At 70.9% G+C, this 20,444-nt stretch overlaps 2 protein-coding genes across 2 annotated transcripts; both read right to left on the bottom strand.

Moving 5' to 3' along the window:
• Positions 1–1,137: 1,137 nt before the first annotated feature.
• On the bottom strand, positions 1,138–10,261 carry THRA (thyroid hormone receptor alpha). The gene is made up of 8 exons (XM_068660744.1): positions 10,046–10,261; positions 8,719–8,780; positions 7,378–7,478; positions 7,138–7,285; positions 6,470–6,675; positions 5,883–6,029; positions 5,526–5,784; positions 1,138–3,660 (listed from the first exon to the last, which is right to left on the bottom strand). The coding sequence occupies exons 1-8, from the start codon at positions 10,096–10,098 to the stop codon at positions 3,410–3,412; spliced, it is 1,227 nt and encodes a 408-aa protein (XP_068516845.1). The 5' UTR covers positions 10,099–10,261; the 3' UTR covers positions 1,138–3,409.
• Positions 10,214–20,147, bottom strand: LOC137844241 (WAS/WASL-interacting protein family member 3-like). The gene is made up of 3 exons (XM_068660443.1): positions 20,128–20,147; positions 16,801–17,494; positions 10,214–10,855 (listed from the first exon to the last, which is right to left on the bottom strand). Exons 1-3 carry the CDS (start codon positions 20,145–20,147, stop codon positions 10,214–10,216), a joined length of 1,356 nt encoding a protein of 451 aa, XP_068516544.1.
• Positions 20,148–20,444: the final 297 nt, after the last annotated feature.

Here is a 20,444-nt window from a genome sequence, read left to right as displayed (position 1 = left end):
AGCAGCGCCTGCCTCGGCCCCCTCCCCAAAAACACCCCCCCCCCCCCCCGGCCCCCTTCCCTCTCCCCGCGCCGTACATTCAGCGACTCCCTGCCACGGCCCCCCCCCCCCCCCAAAAAAACAGGGCGAGGGGAGGAGGGGGGGGCACAATGCATAGTACGTGGGGGTCCCGCTGCGCCGTGCCAAGCCAGGGGCAGCCCTGGGAGCCATGAGGTATGTGCTTGGGGGGGGGGGGGCGTGGGGATGGGGACGTGGGGATGGGGGTGCCGGTGCTGTCCCCCCCCCCCCCCCCAAGCTCCCCCCGGGATGAAGCCGGGGCTTGGGGGGGCGACGCTGGACGTGCGATGGCGACACGAGACGGAGACGAGACGGAGCGGCCCGGGGCGCGGGCGGGAGTGCGGGTGGGTGCTGGGGGGGCGCGGGGACCCCACGGCGGGGACAGCGGGACCGGGCTGTGCCCCCCCCCCCCCAACCAACCTCCCCTAAATCACCGCGGGGAGGGGGGGCACCGGCGCGAGCAGGCGGCGAGAACGGGCGGCGCGCGGGGTCCCACGGGCATCGTGCGGCCACGGCACGGCACGGCACGGCACGTGGGCATTGCACCAACACGGGCAGTGCACGGGCATTGCACCAACACGGTGCGTGGGCATTGCACGGGCATTGCACCAGCACGGGCAGTGCACGGGCATTGCACCAACACGGCACGCGGGCATTGCACCAGCACGGCACGGTGCATGGGCATTGCACCAGCACGGCACGGGCAGCGCACGGGCGTTGCACCAACACGGCACGGGCACTGCACAACGTTGCACTGGTGCAACACGACCGTTGCACGTGCATTGATTGCACCACGGCCTGGCTGCTGCAAGGGCGTTGCACATGCACACTGCATGCACAGCGTGCCCGCCGCGGGGCGTTTGCACGGGCACGGTGCGGGCGTTGCACGGCTTTTTGCACGCTCGTTGCACCGTGGCGTGGCCGTTGCATGGGCATTGCGTGTGCACGGTGCCAGTGCAGCGTGGCGGTGCACCAGCGGGGCACGTGCATTGCACACGCATTGCACACGTGTTGCACATGCATTGCACACGCATTGCACACGCGCTGCACCAGCACGGCGCATGCACTGCAGCAGCAGCAGGGCACGCTCCTTGCACGCGCATTGCACACGCGCCGCCCCCCGTGGCACGGCCGTTGCACGGGCATTGCACCACCACGGCACGGCTGCAGCGTGGCCAATGCTGGGGGGGGGGGGGCAACGTGCCCCCGGGGGGGGGGCCGCAGCTCTCGCCCCCCGGCCCGAAGGCACGTGGTAAGGCCGGGGGTTGGCACACGCGTGTGCCTAGCGTGACCACGAGCATCGGGTCGGGTGCCGGGGGGGGGGGGGCTGGAGGGGGGGGCACACGACGCATCCCAAACCCTGCGCCCCCCCCGACCCCCCCCCCCCAGAGCGGGCGTTTGTGTTTCCTGCAGTGACTCCTATTGCACAACCCGGTGCTGGGGTTTTTTTTTGGGGGGGGGGGGCTGTGCCCACAGGGCCCCCCCCCCTCTCCACGTGCCGGGCACCCGGGTGGGGGCTTTAAGACATTTTGCACCGAGGGCACCGCGTGTTCCCCCCCCCCCCAGGGGCTCTGCCACGCCACTGCCCCTCTGCCCCCCCCCCAACAGCTTTTGGGGTCCGACACGGCCCCCGCTGCCCCCCAGACCCCCCCCCTCTCCCTGGTAGCAGGGATGGGGGGGGGGGAGCTGCAGCGGGCAAGGGGGGGGGGACAACACGCCCCCCCCCCCTCAGCCCCAGGGGGGGAGGAAGTGTCTCGTGTTGGGATTTTCTGCTTTTAAACGACCCGTAAAAAGATTTTTTTTTTTTTTTAATTACAAAAATTATATATTTTATATATATTTATATATATATATATATTAGCTTAAATGGGCCCCCCCCCGGCAGCCCGCCTGCCTGCCGGCCGTGCCTCGCCCGGCCCCCGCGCCCCCCCCTCGGCCTCCGCCTGAGGTAAGAAAAAAATTCACAAACCTAAATCCGTGGGGGGGGGGTAGAGGGGGGGGGGAGGAGGAAAAAAAGGTGATAAAACCATTAAAAGTGCCCCCCCCCCCCGCAGCCCTGCCCCGCGCCGAGCCCCCACCGGCACCCCCTGAGCTGCCCTGGGGATGCCAGGCCCCCCCCCACCCCCCCCCCGAAGTGCTGTTGCTGCTGGGGGGGGGCCGGGGCAGTAGTGCAGTGAGGGGGGGGCCGCGCCGTGCTGGCACCTCCGGGGCCATTGCAACTTGGGTTTTGTTTTTTTTTTTTTTCCTTTTTTTTTTTTTTCCTTTTTTCTGGGTTTTTGGATTTTTTTTCTTTTTTTTTTTTTTTTTTACGGAAAACGACAAATAAAAGGACGACGACACGGGGTCGGGGGGGGTGGGGAGACAACGGAAAAGGGGTGTTTGTTTTTTTTTTTGGGGGGGGGGGGGGTGGTGGGGGTGTTTCCCCCCTGTCCCCCCCCCACCCCCTCCCCGCCCGCAGCGCGCACCGTCCGCCCGCGCTTGGCACAAAACCCTCTCCTTTCAGGCCAAAAAAATTAAAAAAAAAATAAAAAAAAAGGACAGAGAAAAAAAAAAAAAAAAGCCCCGAATCCGGCCCCAAAAAAGGGCTTGGGGTGGGGTGGGGGGGTGCATGGTGGGGGGGGGGGTCCCTCCCCACCCAGCCGGGCACGGCGAGGGGGCCGGGGGCTGCCGCCGGCCCCGTGCCCCATGGCAGGGTTGGGGTCCCCCTCTCTGCCCCCCACCCCCTCCCCTTATGGTGTCCCCCCCCCCCCAAAAAAAAATTTGGCCCCCGCCCGGCCCAAAGTGCGCGTGGCCGGGGCGGCCTCTCCCTGGGCAGCCCCCCCAGCCCCCTCCTCTCCTCTGCTCTTCCTCCTCCTCCTCCTCCTCCTCCTCCTCCTCTCCTTCCAAAGTGCAGTTAGTTTAATATTTTAGCCTCTCAGGGAGGGAAATAAATGCTTCAAAAAATAATAATCTAAGAAGAGAAGAACAATAAAGGAAACGCTCGACCGTTCGGGGCCCTTCCCTGTGCAAACAAACAAAATTCGTCAAGTCCGGGGGGGGCGCAAAGGTGGGGGGGGGGGGCTGGCATCAAGGCCCTGGTATGGGGATGGAGAGGGGGGTTTTAGGGGGGGGCTGCTGGGGGTCCGGGTGCGAGCGGCGGCACGAAGCCCCCCCCCAACGTGCCCTGCTGTGTGTGGTGCCCCCCCCCCCATGTTTGAACCCCTCCCCGGGTGCAGCACCGCCGCCCTCGCCCACCTTCGGGGGCAGAAAAAAAAAAGAAAAAATTGGGGAGGGGGCGCAGAAAATTGGGGAGGGGGCGCAGAAAGAGAGAGGGGGGGGCATGGTGGTGGTGAGCCGAGGGGGGGGGGACACCCTACACCTCCTGGTCCTCGAAAACCTCGAGGAAGAGGGGGGGGAAGAGCTCGGTGGGGCACTCCACCTTCATGTGCAGGAAGCGGCTGGCGTGGCAGGCGCCGATCATGCGCAGATCCGTCACCTTCATCAGCAGCTTGGGCCAGAAGTGGGGAATGTTGTGTTTGCGGTAGTTGATGTAGTGCTCGAACGCCAGCAGGTAGGTCTCCTGGCACTTCTCGATCTTGTCCACGCAGATCAGCCCTGTCCGGTCTGCAAAGGGGGGGGGGAAAAATTGGGGAGGGGGGGAGTTTGTGGGGTGCTCGCATCATGCGCCATGAAGGGGATGGGTGGTGGGGTGCGCCCAAGCTGTGTGCCTGCAGATATTGGGGTTCTGGGTGTTGGGGTGTCCATCCCATGCACCCCAAAGGGTGGGGAGCTGCGTGTTGGGGTGCCCGACTTATGTGCCCCCAAATATTGGGGCTCTGGGCATTGGGGTGCCCACCCCATGCACCCCAAAGGGTGGGGAGCTGGGCATCAGGGTGCTAACCCCACACACCCCAAATAGTGGGGAGCTGGGCATCAGGGTGCTAACCCCATGTGCCACCAAATATTGGGGTTCTGGACATTGGGGTGCCCACCCCACACACCCCAAGTGGTGGGGAGCTGGGTGTCACAGTACCCGACCAATGTGCCCCCAGATATTGGGGTTCTGGGCACTGGGGTGCCTGCACCATGCAGCACAACGGGTGGGGAGTTGGGCATCAGGGGGCTAACCCCATGTGCCCCCAAATATTGGGGTTCTGGGTATTGGGGTGCCCACCCCATGCACCCCAAAGGGTGGGGAGCTGGGCATCAGGGTGCTAACCCCATGTGCCCCCAAATATTGGGGTTCTGGGTATTGGGGTGCCCACCCAACACACCCCAAGTGCTGGGGAGCTGGGTGTTGGGGTGCCCAACTTATATGCCCCCAGATACTGGGGCTCTAGGTATCAGGGTACCTGCCCCATGCACCCCAAAGGGTGAGGAGCTGCGTGTCGGGGTGCCCAAGCTATGTGCTCCCAGATATTGGGGCTCTGGGTATTGGGATGCCCCTCATGTGTCCCAAATGTTGGGGCTCTGGGCATTGGGGTGCCCACCCCATGTGCCCCCAGGTATTGGGGCTGTGGAGGTCAAGGTGCTCACTCCATGATCCCCCAAACCTGAGGCTCTGGGCCCCAAGGGGTCCACACCACGCTCCCCAGAACATTGGGGTTCTGGGCACTGGGGTGCCCACTTCACACACCTACAAATATCGGGGCTCTGGGCAAGGAGCTCACCCCATGCACCCCCAAATGCTGGGGCTCTGGGCATCAGAACCCCCACCACATGTGCCCCATGAGGCTCTTGGCAATGAGGTGCCCACCTTATGTGCCCCCAAATATTGAAGCTCCAGGCATTGGGACACCCACCCCATGCACCCCCAAATACCAGAGCTCCGGGCATCGGGATGCCCACCCCATGCGCCCCCAAAAACTCGGGCTCTGGGCACCCCCGAACAATGGGACTCCAGGCATTGGGATGCCCTCCCTGTGCACCCCCAAATACCAGAGCTCCAGACACCGGGATGCTTGCCTCGTGCACCCCCAAACACCAGGGCATTGGGCATTGGGATGCCCGCCCTGTGTGCCCCCAAACACTGGAGCTCCAGATACCATAAAGCCCACCCTGTGCACCCCCAAATGCCAGGGCTGTGGGCATTGCGATGCCCGCCCCGTGCGCCCCCAAATGCTGGGGCACCGGGCATTAGGATGCTTTCCTCTGCACCCCCAAATGCTGGGGCTCTGGGCACCAGGGTGCCCACTCTGTGCACCCCCAAACACTGGGACTCCAGGCATTGGGATGCTCTCCAAGTGCGCCCCCAAACACCAGGGCATCGGACATTGGGATGCCCGCCCCGTGCGCCCCCAAATATTGGAAATCCAGGCATCGGGATGCCCACCCTGTGCACCCCCAAATACTGGAGCTCCAGGCAGCGGGATGCCCGCCCTGTGCACCCCCAAATGCCAGGGCTGTGGGCATTGGGATGCCCGCCCCGTGCACCCCCAAAACTCCGTGTCTCCGGGCACCGTGGCGCCCCAGGGGCCGTGCGCCCTTACCTGAGGACATGAGCAGCACGGCCTGGAGCAGGGCCACCTCGGTGTCATCGAGGTTGAAGGCAGAGAGGGATTTGCCCAGGTCGAAGATGGCATCGGAGACCACCCCGAGGCCGCCGTTCTTGAGCTGCTCGCGCTTGACGGCCATCTCCCCGCTCAGCGTCAGCGTCTCGCTCTCGGGGTCGTAGCGCACGGCCGCCCGCAGCGACATGATCTCCATGCAGCACCCCTTCAGCAGGATGATCTGGTCTTCGCAAGGCAGCTGCGGGACACGGCGTCAGCGGATGGGGTTTTTTTTTTTTTTTTGGGGCCCCCAACCCTCCCCCCCCCCCCCGATTGCAGCCCTTTTTTCCCCTTTACCTCCGAAAACATGGGCAGTTTTTTGGCAAAGTCGACCACGCGGGTGATGGCCGGGGTGATGATTTTTGTAAACTCGCTGAACGCCTCCAGGTCGACTTTGTCCCCGTCGGGCATGGAGGCCATGGGCGACTGGCCGATGTCCTCAGGCTGGGGGGAGTTGGGGAGGACGGATGGCGGGTTGGGGGCACCGTGTCCGTGACCCCCCCACACACCCCATTTTACCCACACGCACCCCCCAGGGGAAACCGAGGCAGGGCCCGGCGGGGCGGCAGCCAGGAGAGGGAGCTCTGTGCCCGGCACCGCCGTGGGGCCGGGGCCACCCCGCGGGCACAGCTGTCCCCTTCGGTCACCGCACCCCCCCTGACCCTCCCTGGGGGCCACGCGCTCAAGGACACGCGGTGACATCCCAAAGCCCCCGCTCCCGGGGGTGTTGTTGGGGGGGAGACAACACCAGGAGCGTGACCCCCGCCAGGAGCGCACCGAGCGCACCGGGGCTCAGCCGTGCCCGGTGCCGGTGCCGTGCCCGGTGCCCGGTGCTGGTGCCGGGGGGTGGGCGCAGGGTTCCCCCCCCCTGGCTGTGCCCTCACCAGGAATTTCCGTTTCTGCTTCCAGTGGCTGCCCTGGGCGTTGGTGCTGCGGTGCGCCTCCGTCACCACGTGGATCAGCTCCCACTCCTCGGCGCTGGGGCTGGGGCGGTGCTGCAGCGATTTGATCATCTCCTCCTTGCGCCGCCGCTCCCGGTTCTCCTCGATCAGCTTCCTCTTCGCTACCCGCTTCGAGTCGTCCAGCACCACTGCCGGGGCTGCCGTCAGTGGGGACGCCCCAAAAAACCCGTCCCCACCGAGCTCCCAGTGCCCCCACCCCCCCCCCAAGCCCTGCTGGGTGCCCCGAGCTGGTCCTGGGCACCCCAATCTGCCCCCTGGCACCACCGGGTGCACTGGGCACCCCAAACTGGTCCTGAGGCTGCACCAAGCACCCCACGCCCCCCACAGCCCTAGGAGCCATGGGGGGCACCCCAAACTACCCCACGGCTCCATGTGCACCCCAATCTACCCCCCCCCCCCGTGCCTGGCACCCCAACCTGATCCTGCAGCAGCACCGCGCACCCCACGGCACCGCCAGCTATGCCGGGCACCTCGGCGCACCCCATGGCTAACTCCGGGCCCCCCAACTTGCCCCCCCCCCCAAGCACCTCTGGCTGTGCTCGACCCCCCCTGGCTGTGCTCGACGCCCCCCCAGCCCCCCCCGCACTCACGGTCCATGGCCATGCCCACGGAGATGCACTTCTTGAAGCGGCACAGCTGGCACTGGTTGCGGGTGATCTTGTCGATGACGCAGCACCCATCGTACTTGCACGAGTAGGTGGGGTGCAGGTTCTTCTGGATGGTCCGCCGGAAAAAACCCTGGGGGCGGGGGCGGACACGGTGAGACCCCCCCCTCCCCAAATTTCGGGTACCACCCCCCTGCACCCCCCCAGCTCACACAAAAGCCTCACCTTGCAGCCCTCGCAGGTGATGCAGCGGTAGTGGTAGCCGGTGGCTTTGTCCCCGCACACCACGCACTGTTCATCTTTGTCCAGGTAACTAGGGATGTACCCTGCGGGACACCACGCGTCAGGGACCCCCCCCCCGTGCCTCAGTTTCCCCTCACCCCCCTTGGTTTCCTCCTGCTACCCCCCCCCCCTTTCCTCTCCCCGCTGCAGGAAGTGCTGGCAGAGGAAGGGTTAAGGGCTTGGGGGGGGTGGAGGGGGGCTGGGGGGCTGCCCGTGCCCCCCGTGGCAATAAAGCTCCCATTATCCGGCTCCCCAGCCGGCTGTGGTGGTGGGGGGGGGGCGTCCCCCCCGCTGCACAATGGCCCACTGTCCCCGCTATTGTCCGGGGTCCCCCCGGCGGCACAGGGCCGGGTGCCCCCCATCACCGGCCTCACGGGGAAACTGAGGCACGGAGCAACCCCCCCACTCCGGGACCCCCCCACATCAACACAGGGAAGGGGAGGGGAGAGCGGTGCAGGGTGGGGGAGGGGCTGACCCCCAACCTCCCCCCCCCCCCACCTCCTTCTCCTTCCCACCCCCCCCTCCCCTCTCTCCCGGATCCCGCCGGCGCCGGCCGCTCCCCGCTGGGGAATGGGGCAGGGCTGGGTGCCCAGCCCCGGGGTCAGCGCCCGGCCGGGCCCCCCTTATCTCCCCCCACCCCCCCCACGGTGCTGCTGGCCCCGATAGCGCCGGCCCGACCCACGCCACGGCTGCTGGGACACGGGGGGGGCACCCCATGGGGACACGGGGTGCTGGGGAGCCTTGGGGTGCTCCAGGATCCCGGGGTGCCAGCAGGGACATGGGGGACACAGGGATGCCTGCGGTCCTGGGGGGGGGGGGGTTATGGGGTGGCTGGGGGACACTTGGGGTCCCAGGAGGGGTTTTGGGGTGGCTGGGGGACCTTTGGGGTCCCACAAGGGGACATGAGGAGCCTGGGGGACCCTTGGGGTGCCAGGAGGGGACATGGGGTGGCCGGGGGACGCTTGGGGTGGCCAGCAGGGATGTGGGGTGCTGGGGACCCCCAGGGTCCCCAGGAGGGACATGGCACCCGGGGGACCCTGGGGTGCCCTGCAAGCTGCTGGGGACCCCTGGGGGGTGTGGGGTGCACAGGGACCCCCGGGGTGCACAGGGACCCCCGGAGGCACACGGCACCTTGGGGTCCCCGGGGTCTCCAGGAGAGACGCGGGACACCCAAGGGACCCCCGGGGGTGGCTCAGGGACCCCAGTAGGGTGCCGGAGGGACGTGGGGAGGGGCCCTAGGGCCACGTGGGGGGGTGGGGGGGGTCCCGGGGGGGTTCCCCGTACCTGACATGCTGCTCTTCACCAAACATTGGCTGCTCTTTCTTTTGCGCTTGCCATCCAGCCACCTGCGGGATGGGACGGGGAGCGCTGGCACCGTGTCCCCGTGCCCCCCCCTCACCCCCCCAAAGCCTGGGCACCCCTCCCTCACCCGGGGGTCCCGGGGGGGGGGGGCGGATGGGGCCGATTCCACGCGTGGGGACTGGGGTTTGGGGGGGCACCGCCCCATGGAAGGGGGGGGGGACACACCAGGGTGCCGCGGAGCCCCCAGGGACCCCCGATACGAGGCACGGCATCGCTTGGGTGGGTGGGTGGGATTGTTGGGGGGGGGGCGCGCTGAGGCTTGGGGGGGTGGGGGAGGGGAAGGGAAGGGTGGGGGAGGGGCTCATTTACAGTCAAAGACAAAATGTCCTTTTGGCTCAGCGGGGAAGTGACATCAGAGGGGCTGCGCCAATGGGCGGCGGCGGGGGTCCGCGCCTCGCCCCCCCCCCCCCCTCCCCGCACCGGCGCAGTGCCGGAGGCGCCCGGGATCCGGGTGGGGAGGGGGGGGCAGGAGGGGTCCCAGCACCATTGGGGACCGCACCCGCTTGGAGGGGGTGGGGGCAGCACCCAGGGGTGCCCCGGAGGCCCCCGCCAAGGCAGTGGGGCCGGGTGTCGAGGGGGGGGCCACGGGGCGCCAGCCCAAGGTGACCCCGAGCCTGGCTCCCCCCGGGCACGTGAGCGGCCGCCGCCGCGCGCCCGAAATAGCCCCGGGTGCTGGCAGGGCCCTGGGGGGCCCAGGCTGGGGGGGGGCGGCAGCGGCTGGGGGCCCGGAGTGGGGGGGGGGGCAGGGTGTGAGCAGGCGGGGGGAGAGGGCACGGGTGTGGGGCACGGGCACGGATGGGGTGCGGGGACGGCTGGGGGGGCACCGAGGGGCACGGGGACGCAGGGGGCATGGGGATGGGGGTGCGCACAGGGAGATTTTGGGGCGCGGGGACACAGTGGGCACGGGGACGGGGGTGCGCACAGGGACACGTGTGCACAGGGATGCAGTGGGCGTGGGGACACGCGTGTGTGCACGGGGACACGCGCGTGTGCATGGGGACACACGGGGACACCGGGGAGATGCAGGGCACTGGGACACACGGGGCACGGGGACACCCGGGGACACCGGGCACGGGGACGCACCGGGACACCGGGTGATGCGCAGGGCACGGGGGCACAGAAGGGCACGGGGACATAAAGGGGCACGAGGACACGGTGTGATGCACAGGGACACGGAGGGGCACGGAGGGGCACGGGGGGCACTGGGGACAACGGGGGGGTCACCGCAGCCATGCCCGGGGGGGCTCACCGGGTGTCCTCTGGCTCCGACAGCGGGTCCAGGGTGCTGGGCTTCTGTTCCATTCACCGCAATTCCATCAAGGAGCGCCCAGCACCGACCGAGTGGGCTCCGCCACCGGTGCCACGCGCAGGGGGGGCCACGGCGGGGGGCTACGACGCGCGCCCCATGGCGCCCGCCTCAGTGCTCAGCGCCGCGCAGCATCCCGGGGATGGGGGGGGGGGAACCCTGCCGAGACAAACCCACAGAGCCCACTGAACCCACGAGGGATGTGGGGTGGGGTGGGGGGCACGTGCAACCCCCCACCCCCCCCAAGGAGCACGTGGGGGGGGGAGCGTGCAAGAGCGTGCAAGGCTGCTGGAGAGCGCCCAGGGGTGTGCAAGGGCGTGCGGGGCCGGGTGGGAGCGCGAGGGGCGTGCAAGAACACGTGGAGCGAGCGAGGGCTTGCAGGGTGCTGTGCAGGAGCACGTGGGGGGGGGTGTGCAGGGCTGGGGGGGGGGCGTGCAAGAGCACGTTGGGTGTGCAGGGGCGTGCACGAGCGTGCAGGGCCGTGCAAAGCACGCGGGGCGTGCACCGAGGGGCAAGGGTGCAAGACGGAGGGGGAGCGTGCGTGGGGGTGCAGGTGCTGCACACAGCCGTGGGGCAGGGCCGCAGGGGGGGGTGCTGAGCCCCCCCTTCCCCGAGCGGTGAGGGGGTGCTGGGCCCCCCCGCTGGGTGCTGAGCGGGTTGGGGTTGGGGTGGGGGGGGTGCACTCACGGGGATGGGGGGCGCCGGGGGGCGCCGGGGCGGTGCCGGGCGATGCCTCCTCCGCGAGCGCTCCTGCTGCAAAGAGACGGCACCGGTGGGGCCGGGGGGGGGGGCACCCCCACATCCGTGCGACCCCCCCCCTCCCCAAAATGTACCCACAGCACGATGGGGAAGCAGAGGCGTACACCCCCCCCCCCCAACACCCCCACAGGGGCACCCAGCACCCATCGCACCCACCCGGCACCGGGGAGCCCCACGCTCAGCTCCCCCCCGACGCCCCCCCGCTCCCCTCCAGCCCCCTCCCCACAAAAGCAAAGGGGGGGGGGGGTTGGTGGCGGTGCCGGGGCCCCCAACCCGCGCCGGGTGGGCGCCGTGCCCGGCCCTGGGGCTGCTCGGCTCCGTGCGGGGACAGGCAGAAAGTAGGTCACGTTTGTCTTGGCCGCGGCAGAAATTCCTCCGGCGGATTTCAAGCGCAGCGGCGGTGGCGCAGCCGGGGCTCCTATACTGCTCCCTCCCCCCCCCCCTCCCCAATTTTCCCCCCCCTTTCACCCCCCTGGCCCCCCTCCAGCTGGGGAAGCCCGGCCACGCCACCACCACCACCACCACCACGGGGGGTGCGGGATGCTGCGCCCATGGGTGCTGGCACGCGGCACACGCGGTGCAGCGGGGGAGCCAACAGCACCGCGGGGACAACGAGGCACCGTGGGGCCCCCCCGCACCCCCCTGACACCCTCACACAGAGCGGGGGCACCCTGATTTTTTTTTTTTTAATTTTTTTTTTTTTTTGGGGGGGGGGGGGCTCCTGGCTGCTGCTCCAGGCCAGGCTTTGGGGCCGGCCGCGGGCGGTACCTATAGAGCGGGCGCGCGGCCGGGGGCTGCAGCAAATGTTTGTTCCATATGGGAACGCCGCGCCGAGACTTCCAAGTATAGGCACTGGCCGGGCGCCAGCGCTGCGCGGCCCCGCTGGGCACGGCCCCCCCCCCCCCTCCCCTGCCCCGGGACCCCCCCCCTTCAGCGCCTGCAGAGCCCCGACCCGCTGGGTGCGCGCACGGGGAGGCTGCACCGTGGCTGCCCCATTCCCACCCCCCCCCCAGCTCCAAAAGCCCCCCGCTGCCTCAGTTTCCCCCTTTGGGCATCAAACCGAGGGGCTTAACGCTGCTAATTTGGGGCTCGCCTGCACCGCTGAGCCCCCCCCCCCAACCCACGACACCCCCAAAATGGGGCCCGGTGGCACCCCCAGGGCTCGGGGCCGAGGGCGTGGAGCTGCTCCAGGAACCCTCAGCTCGAGGAATCGCAGACAGACAGACAGACGGACAGACAGAGGGATGGGCGGGAGGCGGCCCTCCTGCGCTGCAGGACACGTGCAATGAGCGTGGCCGGGTCTCAGCCCCCCCTCAACACCCCCCCCCCCGCACCACCTTAGGCACCGGTGGCACCGTGACCGCGGGTCCCCACCCCGTTGGGCTGGGCGGGAGGGGGCTGGAGGCAGAGCAGGGGCGCAGCACCCATGGGGAGGGAGTGAGGGGAGTGGGGGGAACCCCCACCCGTGCCCCCCCCCAGCCCAGCCCCACGCCCAGGGCAGTGTTTTTGCTGAGTCGGGCGGTTGCGCACGCGATGGAAAACAACCCGGGGACAAAGTCCGGGGCTGGGCCAGCGGCAGGAGCCGGCTGCAGCGCACGGGGGGCACCGAGCACCCCGATCCCATGGGATGGGGGCAGCCAAGGACCCCCCCCAGCCCGGCACTGGGATGCCCAGCGGGCACCGGCTGCCTCCAGCCCACTGTGCAGCCGCCCTGGGGGCCGCCGTCGGTGTCCCTGTCCCCGGCACAGATGGGCCCCGGGGGTCCCGTGCGCCCCCTCCCCCTGGCCAGCTGCTATCTGGGTCAGGGAGGTGAGGGCCTAAGCGCTTTAGCCGGGGTGCCAATTAGCCTGATTAGCACCGGGGATGGGGGGGCAGGGCGCCGCAGGCAGCCCCAGCAGCTCGCCACCGGCTGGGCACCCACACGCGGCACCGGGTGGCAGTGGGCACCGGCACGGTGACACCGGGAGAAGCCCGGCGGTGCCGGTGCCAGGACCGTGCCGTGACCACGGGGCCAGGCGCAGGGCACCCGGCACGGCACCCTGCACCCTGCACCCTGCACACGCCGGCGTTCACGTGCACGGGCGCACCCTGTGCCATGCGTGCGCCCTGGTGCCCGGTGCCACCTCCCGGCCCCGCCGGCGCGCGGTGCCCGGTGCTGCGGGTGCTCGGCGGCCGCGCTGCCGTGACTGGAGGCCGCAGGAATCCCAGGCATGCGCAGCAGCTGGGCAGCCCGAGCACGGGGGGATGCCATGGGCCTGACATCAGGGCGCCCGCCCCATGGCACGGGGGAGCCGCGCGCGGGGGACCCCCAGGTGGGGGTCAGGGCAGGGCTTTGGGATGGGTTGGGGCGGGGGGGCTGAGCCGGGCTCCGCACCCCGGCACCGGGATCTGGGCACCCCGTGGGGTTCAGCAGCACCCACCGAGGTGGCCCTGGGGACGGTGACACGGCTCCTGGTGTCCTCGCACCTCTGAGAGGTCCGGGATTGTGGCACGGGGACCTGCCCGGCTGAGCCACGACCTCAATCCCTGCCAGCACGGCCACCCCAAACCCCACGGGGCTCCGGGAGCCTCGAGCTAAGCCCGTGCCGCCCGCTCCTGCCCGTGGCACTCGGGTGCGCAGCCGGGACAAGGCAGAGGCTTTGGCTCCTGACCCTGCTGGCCCTGTACGGCCCCGTGCAGCCGTGCCTCAGTTTCTCCATCCCACCAGCACCAGGCAGCGGGATCCACTCAGCAGTCACACCGTGCGTGGCAGGATGAGGCCGGATCCCTGCTCCCCACCAGGGCCCCACGGCCGTGCCCGGTGTCACCGTCACACCGGGGTCAGCCGTGCCCCGGCCCCCCCACGCACACGGGACGCCCCGCGGGGACCCCGGGTGGCTGGCGTGTGATGAGCACCCACGGACGGGGCTCGTGGGGTGGCCCCGTGGGGTGCCCCTGTCCCCCGGGGAGGCTGTGTTGGGGCCGAGCCCCGCGCGTGCCGCGGGACGCCGGGGGAGCTATTCTCAGCGCCGCGGGGCGGGAGCTTGGCACGGGCATGGGGACGTTGCTAAATCGGGGAGAGGAGCGGGGGCTCCGGTTCACGTGCACCGGGCGGGGATGGGGGGGGGGGGCAGGAGGGGGACGACTCCTGTGATCCCTCCCCATGGGCCCCCCCTGCTCGGAAGGGGGCTGTTGGCAGCCACCTTGCCACGAGGCGCCCCAGGGTCGGCATCGCCAGGGGGGCGCGGGGCACCCAGCCTGGTGTGGGGCACCCAGCCCGGGAAGGGGACGGTCCCCGTGGTGTCCCCACCACCGGGAGCTGGAAAAGGGGGCGCTGAGCACCCAAACCGCACCCGGCGATGCCACCACCGTGCCACCACCACCGTGCCGGGGACCCACGGAGCCACGGTGCGCCCCACCGGGCACCCTGCCCGTGCCCGCCTTCGCCCTCCCCGCAACGCCCGTCGCTCCTCCTGCTCCTCGGGGAGAGGATCCCGGTGCCCGGCTCCGCCTGTCGGGCGTTCGACAACACAGCCCCGAGCCCCACGGCTGCACGGCTCCGTGGCTTGGGGGGGGGCACCGGGGAGGGGGGGGTCCCGGAGCTGCCGTCCCGTCCGTCCGCCCGCCCGCAGCTGCTCCAGGCTTTGCCGCCAGCCGCAGCTCGCTTGCCCCGGGAAAGTGCGTGGCGAGGCGGGGAGGGGGCCGCTTCCTGGTGCCGCGGCCCCCCCCAGGAAGGGACGGGGACGGGGAGGTGCGCCCGCCGCCACGCAGCACCCCACGCCTGCAAGGGTGGGCGGGGGGTCCGCGGGGGGGACACCCGACCCCCTCCCTGGGGTTCCAAGGGGTGAGCGGGGAGGGGGGGGGCTTTGGCACAAATCCGGCCCCGCACCGGGGCTGTGGGGGCAGCCGGCACCCCGACACTGCACTGGGCACCCCAGGGCTGTGCCCCCCAGCCCCCCGCATCCACACCCCCCAATGCATGCAGGGCGGCAGCGCCGTGGCTCTGCAAAGGTCAGCGCAGCAGTGAGGGGGGGGCGAGGGAGCGACGGGCTGCGCCCCCACCCCAGCAGCACCGTGCACCCGCCCGGGGACCCCCGGCACCAGCAGGGTTGGGGGGGTGGCACCCCGATGGGAGCAGCAGGGGGGCACGGGCAGCTGCACACCGACAGCAGGGGGGGCGCCGAATCATTCCAGCGCGCCCCCACCCTGCGCCAAGACCCCCGGGGCGGGGGGGGGAGGGATCGTGGCGTCGAGCGAGTGAGCGAGCGGGAGAAGCCTTCCCCAAACTGGTTCCACCGGGGCCTGCCGTGCCGCACGGCTGCGCCGCCACCGGCCCCCGCCCCGCGCCGAGCCGCGGGGGTCCCCGGCACGCAGGGAGGCCACGGGGCGGGCGGCGCCAGGGCTGGCACCGGCGGAGGTCAAGCGGGGTGAGGCTGAGCCCGGGTCGTGTCCCCCCTGCCCCTCCCCGGCCCCGCTGCCGGTCACGGCGGTGTCAGCCCCGCGGGGGTCACGGCAGCCGTGGCCACCGCCGAAGGTCGGCGCGGTGCCGCGGGGGGGACACCGCTGTGGCCACACGCCCCGGCGCTGCCTGGCACGCGCCCGGCACGGCTCGGCGCGGCACAGCTGGCGGCGAGGTCGTGCCGGAGGCCCGAGCGAGCGCCGGCTCGGCTCGGCCGCCCGGGGTGACCTTGGCCGCGGCGCCCGGCTGCCCTGCCTCAGTTTCCCCCCAGAGCACCGGGGGCTGCACCGGAGCCGGGCCCGGCACCGTGGCACACGCCCCGGTGGTGGCACCGTGGCCGGTGGGTCCCACAGCCACGCTTCTGCTCAGGTTGGGGGGGACGAGGCCACTTGCCCCCCCCTTTCTGCTCTCCGAATTGGGAGGCGGCGTGCCCGGGGAGGCCGGGGCGGGTTTGGGGAGGGCAAGGCCCCACCACGCCCCTCGGCCCCGCTCGTGGGGGCACCCCGACGGGCACGGCCACGGCCCGTCGGTGTCCCCGTCCCTGCCCGTGCCGTGGACGCCCCCACCCCGGCGTAAAGCAGCGCAACCAAACAAACACCACCACCAAAAAAAAAAAAAAAAAGAAAAAAAAAAAAGGGCGCTCTCTCCCTCCAGCAGAGAGAGAAAAAAAAAAAATCAGAAATTAAAAAAAAAAAAAAAAATCAAAAATATTAAATGCATTCCTGACGCCGCCTGCCAAGAGCGGGGCGGGGACGGCCACGGGGCACGGCCACGGCCCCACCGCCGCCACGGTGGGCCACGGCACCGCCACCACGGCCAGGCCACAGCCTCCCTGCAGCACCGTGGCCACGGCACGGCCACGGCACGGCCACGGGGTCCCTGCAGCACTGTGGCCACCGGTGACCGTGCAGCCACGGTGCAGGCCCACGGCCACGCCACGCCGCAGCCACGCAGCCGCCGAGGGGCTGGGGGGGAGCTGCGCCGTGCGTGGCCCCCCCCTCGGTTGGCGGCGCCGTTGTGTGTGTCCCCCCCCCACACACACACCCAGCGGGGGTGGGCAGCGGCTGTGCCCCCCCCCCCCCGGGGCAGCCCCGCGCTGCAGCACCGAGCGGTGCAGGAGAGGGGGGGGGATAAAAAGAGGGGAGTGGGGGGGGGGGGCGCGCAAGGCAGGGCAGAGGGAGGTTGGAGGCCCCCCCCTCTCCCGTGCAGAACAGCCGGATTTTTTCGCAAAAAAAAAAATAATTAAAAAATAATTTAAAAATTTGCTATTTTTATATTCACCCGCAGTTCGCCTCCCGGTGCGCGCTGGGCCGGGGGGAGCCCCCGCGCAACCCCCCTCCCCTCCCACCCCCACCCCCTCCCCATTGCACGGCCCGACCTGCGCCCGGGCTCAGCCGGGGGCGCCCGGGGGCCGCGGGCCCTCGGTAAACAACCGGGGCCGCGGCGGGGCCCGGGAGGGGGTGGGGGGGGCGGCGGCGGGGGGGCCCCCTCGGGGCCGTACCTGGGCGGCGGCGGCGGCGGCGGTGGCGGTGGCGGAGGGGCCGGGGGCGCGGAGCGGGGGGCGCGGAGCGGAGCCGAGCGGGGCGCAGCGGCAGCGGCGGCGGCGGCGGCAGCGGCGGCGACCGACGGCGCCTGGCTCCTCCCCCGGCCCCGCCGCGCCGCCCGCCCGCCCGCTCCGCCGCGGCCGCAGCCCCCTCCGCCGGCCGCAGCCGCTCCCTGCAGCCGCCGCCGCCGCCGCCGCGCCCGCTTGCGCGCTCCCTGCGCGCTCCCTGCGCCCTCCTTGCGCGGCGCCGGGCGCCTCCGTGCGCTCCCCGTGCGCTCTCCGCGCTCTTTGCGCGCGCCCCGTGCGCTCTCCGCGCGCTCCGTGCGCGCTCCCCGTCCTCTTTGCGCGCTCCCCTTGCTCCGTGCGCGCTCCCCGTGCTCTTTGCGCGCTCCCCGCGCGCGCTCCGTGCGCCTCCGTGCGCTCCCTGCGCGCCCCCTGCGTCCTCCGTGCGCGCTCCCCGTGCGCTCCTCGTGCTCCGTGCGCGCTCCCCGTGTGCCTCCGTGCGCCCCTTGCGCGCCCCCCGTGCGCGCCTCTTCGCGCGCGCCCCGTGCCCCCCCCCCGCAGCCCCCAGGGTTGGGGTTGGTCCCGCGTGGGTGCCCACGGGGGACAGGGACCGAATGGGGGGGTTTGGGGGGGGACAGCGGCCGTGGGGCTGGGGCAGGGGCGAGGGGGACCGGGACGGTGCCTGCGGGGAGCCGGGGAGGGGCCCGCACGGAGTGGGGGGGGCTCGGGGCTGAGAGGGGGGGACAGCGCCCGGGGGGGGCTGGGGGGGTCCCATGGGGACGTGGGGACACTGTTGGGGACCACAGGGGGCTGGAGACGGGGACTGGGGGGGTTGGGGGCAGCGTCCACGGGGGGATGGGGACATGGGGACACAGCTGGGGATGGGGGGGTCCTGGGGATGGTGTCCACGGGGGGGGTCCTGGGGATGGTGCCTGTGGGGGGGTCCTGGGGACCCTGCCCAAGGGTGCTGGGGGGAGCAGCAGGCGGCTGGCCCTGGGTGTGGGCAGGGGGCTGCGTGGCACCCCAGGGCCCCCCCCTGCTGTGCTGCGCCCCCCCCCCCCCACAACAGGCAGGATCTGGCCCCCATGACAGGGGCTGGGGGCTGTGTGGGGCGGGGGGGCTGTGGGGTGGGGGGGGCTGTGGGGCCAGGGCCCCGCTGTGCAGCAGGAATTTGGGGGCCAGGGTTGGCCACGGGCACTCGAGGCCCACGGGGGTCACCAGGGGTGACGCTGGGGTCGCCCCCCCACAGAACCCCCCCCCCTCCTGTCCCACCCCGGCTCCTTCCCAGCAGCCCCCGCGTTCAGCCCCCCCCCACCCCCCCCAGGACTACACATCCCATAATGCCCAGGTCTAAAGGGCTGCTGGCATGGCGTGTGCCCCCCCCAGCACCCCCACAAGGGACGGGGGCACCCAGGGGAGGGGGGGCCCCAGGGTGGGGTCCCCGTGGCCCAGCAGCACCCAGAGCAGCCCCCAGCCCCCCCACACTGCTGGGCTGAGGGTGGGTGCCCCCCACTGCCCCCCACCCTTGGTCCCCGAGGTCCCCATAGCCCCCCTGCTCCCCATGGCCCTGTGCCCCCCCCGCAGTCCCCATTCCCCTGGTCCCCATTGCCCTGTGACCCCCCCACAGTCCCCATAGCCCTGTCACCTGCCCCCCCAGGTCCCTGTAACCCCTTGGTCCCCATGGCCCTGTGACCCCCCCCCCAAGACCTTGTGCCCCCCTGGTCCCCATGGCCCTGCAACACCCCCCCAGCAGTCCCCATGGCCCTGTGACCCCCCCCAGTCCCCATTACCCTGGTCCTGGTCCCCATGGCCCTGTGACCCCCCCTGGTCCCCATGACCCTTCAACCCCCCCACCCCACATTCCCCATGGCCCTGTGACCCCCCCCAGTCCCCATTACCCCTTGTCCCCACAGCCCCGTAACCCCCCCCCATTCCCATGGCCCCCCTCCCTTAGCGCCCCCCCCCTCACACCCCCGGCCAGCGGGGCCGCCAGCGTGGCAGGGTGGGGGCGCGGGTGCCCCCGCCGTACACTTTATCCTCAGCAAACACAGCACACCCACGGCCCCCCCCCTCCACCAGCACCGTCTGCCCGCGATAAGGCCGGGGTTGGGCTGAGCTCGGCTGCCCCCAGCCCGTGCCCCCCCCCCCCAGGGGCCCCCACCCCAAAGGGGAAACTGAGGCAGGGCCGTGGTGTGTGTTTGGGGGGGGGGGTCTCTGCATCCTGCCCCCTCCCCATCCATTGGGTTTGATGCCTGATCTCAGCCCCCTGCTGCACCCAGCTGCCCCCACAGCCCCCCCCTGGACCCCCCCGGCCCCATTTGGGGTGAGGACCCCCCCGGGATGTGGAGGGGCCGCGGTGCAGCCGCCGGAACCAGCTCATTAACATTCCCCCCGCTATATTTAGGATATTTAGCCCGAGCTGGCAGCACACAGCAGCCCCCCCCCCCCCGGGACCCCCCCCTTTATTTTTCTCCCAGGCTGGGGGTGACGCCGAGCCCAGAATCCCCATGGGGGGGGGGTCCCCAACCCGGCCTGCGCCCCCCTCCCCGCTGCATCCCGTCCTTCCCACCCTATAAAACGCTGCCGTGGAGGGGGGGGTGGGAAGCAGCAGTGGGGGCTGGGTGCCCCCCACCCTTTCACATTCCCCCCCCCCCTTCACAGTTTGGGGTGCTGGGAACGGCCCCGGCCCCATCCGGCCCCCCCCCGGCTGGAGGCAGCTGTGCCGGGGGCGCCCTGCCAAGGCCTCGGCGGCGCCTTCCCCACACTGAGGGGGGGGCTAAAATGGACCCCCCCATCCCCCCCCCACACACTGAGCCCCTCATGGACCCGTGGGGGTGCTTTATGGGGTGGGGGGGGCACAACTTTGGGTGCTGGGGGGGCTCCCACGGGACGGGGGGCTCACACCCGGGGGGGGCTCCGAGGGTCCGGTTACCTCCCCCCCACACACACCAAGCAGCTGTGGGGACCCCCCCTTGGCTTCATCCCCGTCCTCGGCACAGGAAATCCGTCCTCATGAATAGGGGCCGGGTGTGTGACCCCCCCCCTTTTTATTTTTTATCCCCCCCCCTCAAGGCGGGGGTCCGGGGCCTCACGCCGCCGGCTGGGCCTCAGCTCGCCCGCCTAATCCCGGCTGCGGCTCCCGGGGGATTTGCGGCCTCCCCGGCCCCATGAATGATTAACGGGGGCATTAAGGGGCCGCCGAGACCCCCCCCCCCGGGCCTGGGGGGCACAAAATGAGGCGGGGGGGGCACAAAATTAATAGGGGGGGGGCTGTGAGCCCACCTGAGGGCGGCTGCTGCCATGGGGGACCCCCTTGTAGGCCCCTGGGGGGCTTTGCCCTGCTGATGGGGATTCAATGGGGGGGGGTGAGGGGCTCAGGGCCCCCCCCCCCCTTAGTGTGCAGCCCCCCCCCCCGGCACCCACTCCCCATCTGCCCGTTGCCCATGGCGATGGGCGGCGGGAATCGGGTGTTTTTGGGCTGGTTTTGGCGCAGCCGGGGAGGGGGCGGCTGCTGCGGGGTGCTGCCAAGGCGGGGGGGTGCGGGCACGGCTGGGGGGGCGCGGGGGGGGCCGAGTGTGCACGGGGGGGCTGTGCACACC

This window comes from Anas acuta, chromosome 25 (genome assembly GCF_963932015.1).
Source record: "Anas acuta chromosome 25, bAnaAcu1.1, whole genome shotgun sequence".
NCBI lineage: Eukaryota > Metazoa > Chordata > Aves > Anseriformes > Anatidae > Anas > Anas acuta.
The sequence above is the reverse complement of the archived record's forward strand: the minus strand, read 5'-3'. Positions and strand labels throughout refer to the sequence as shown.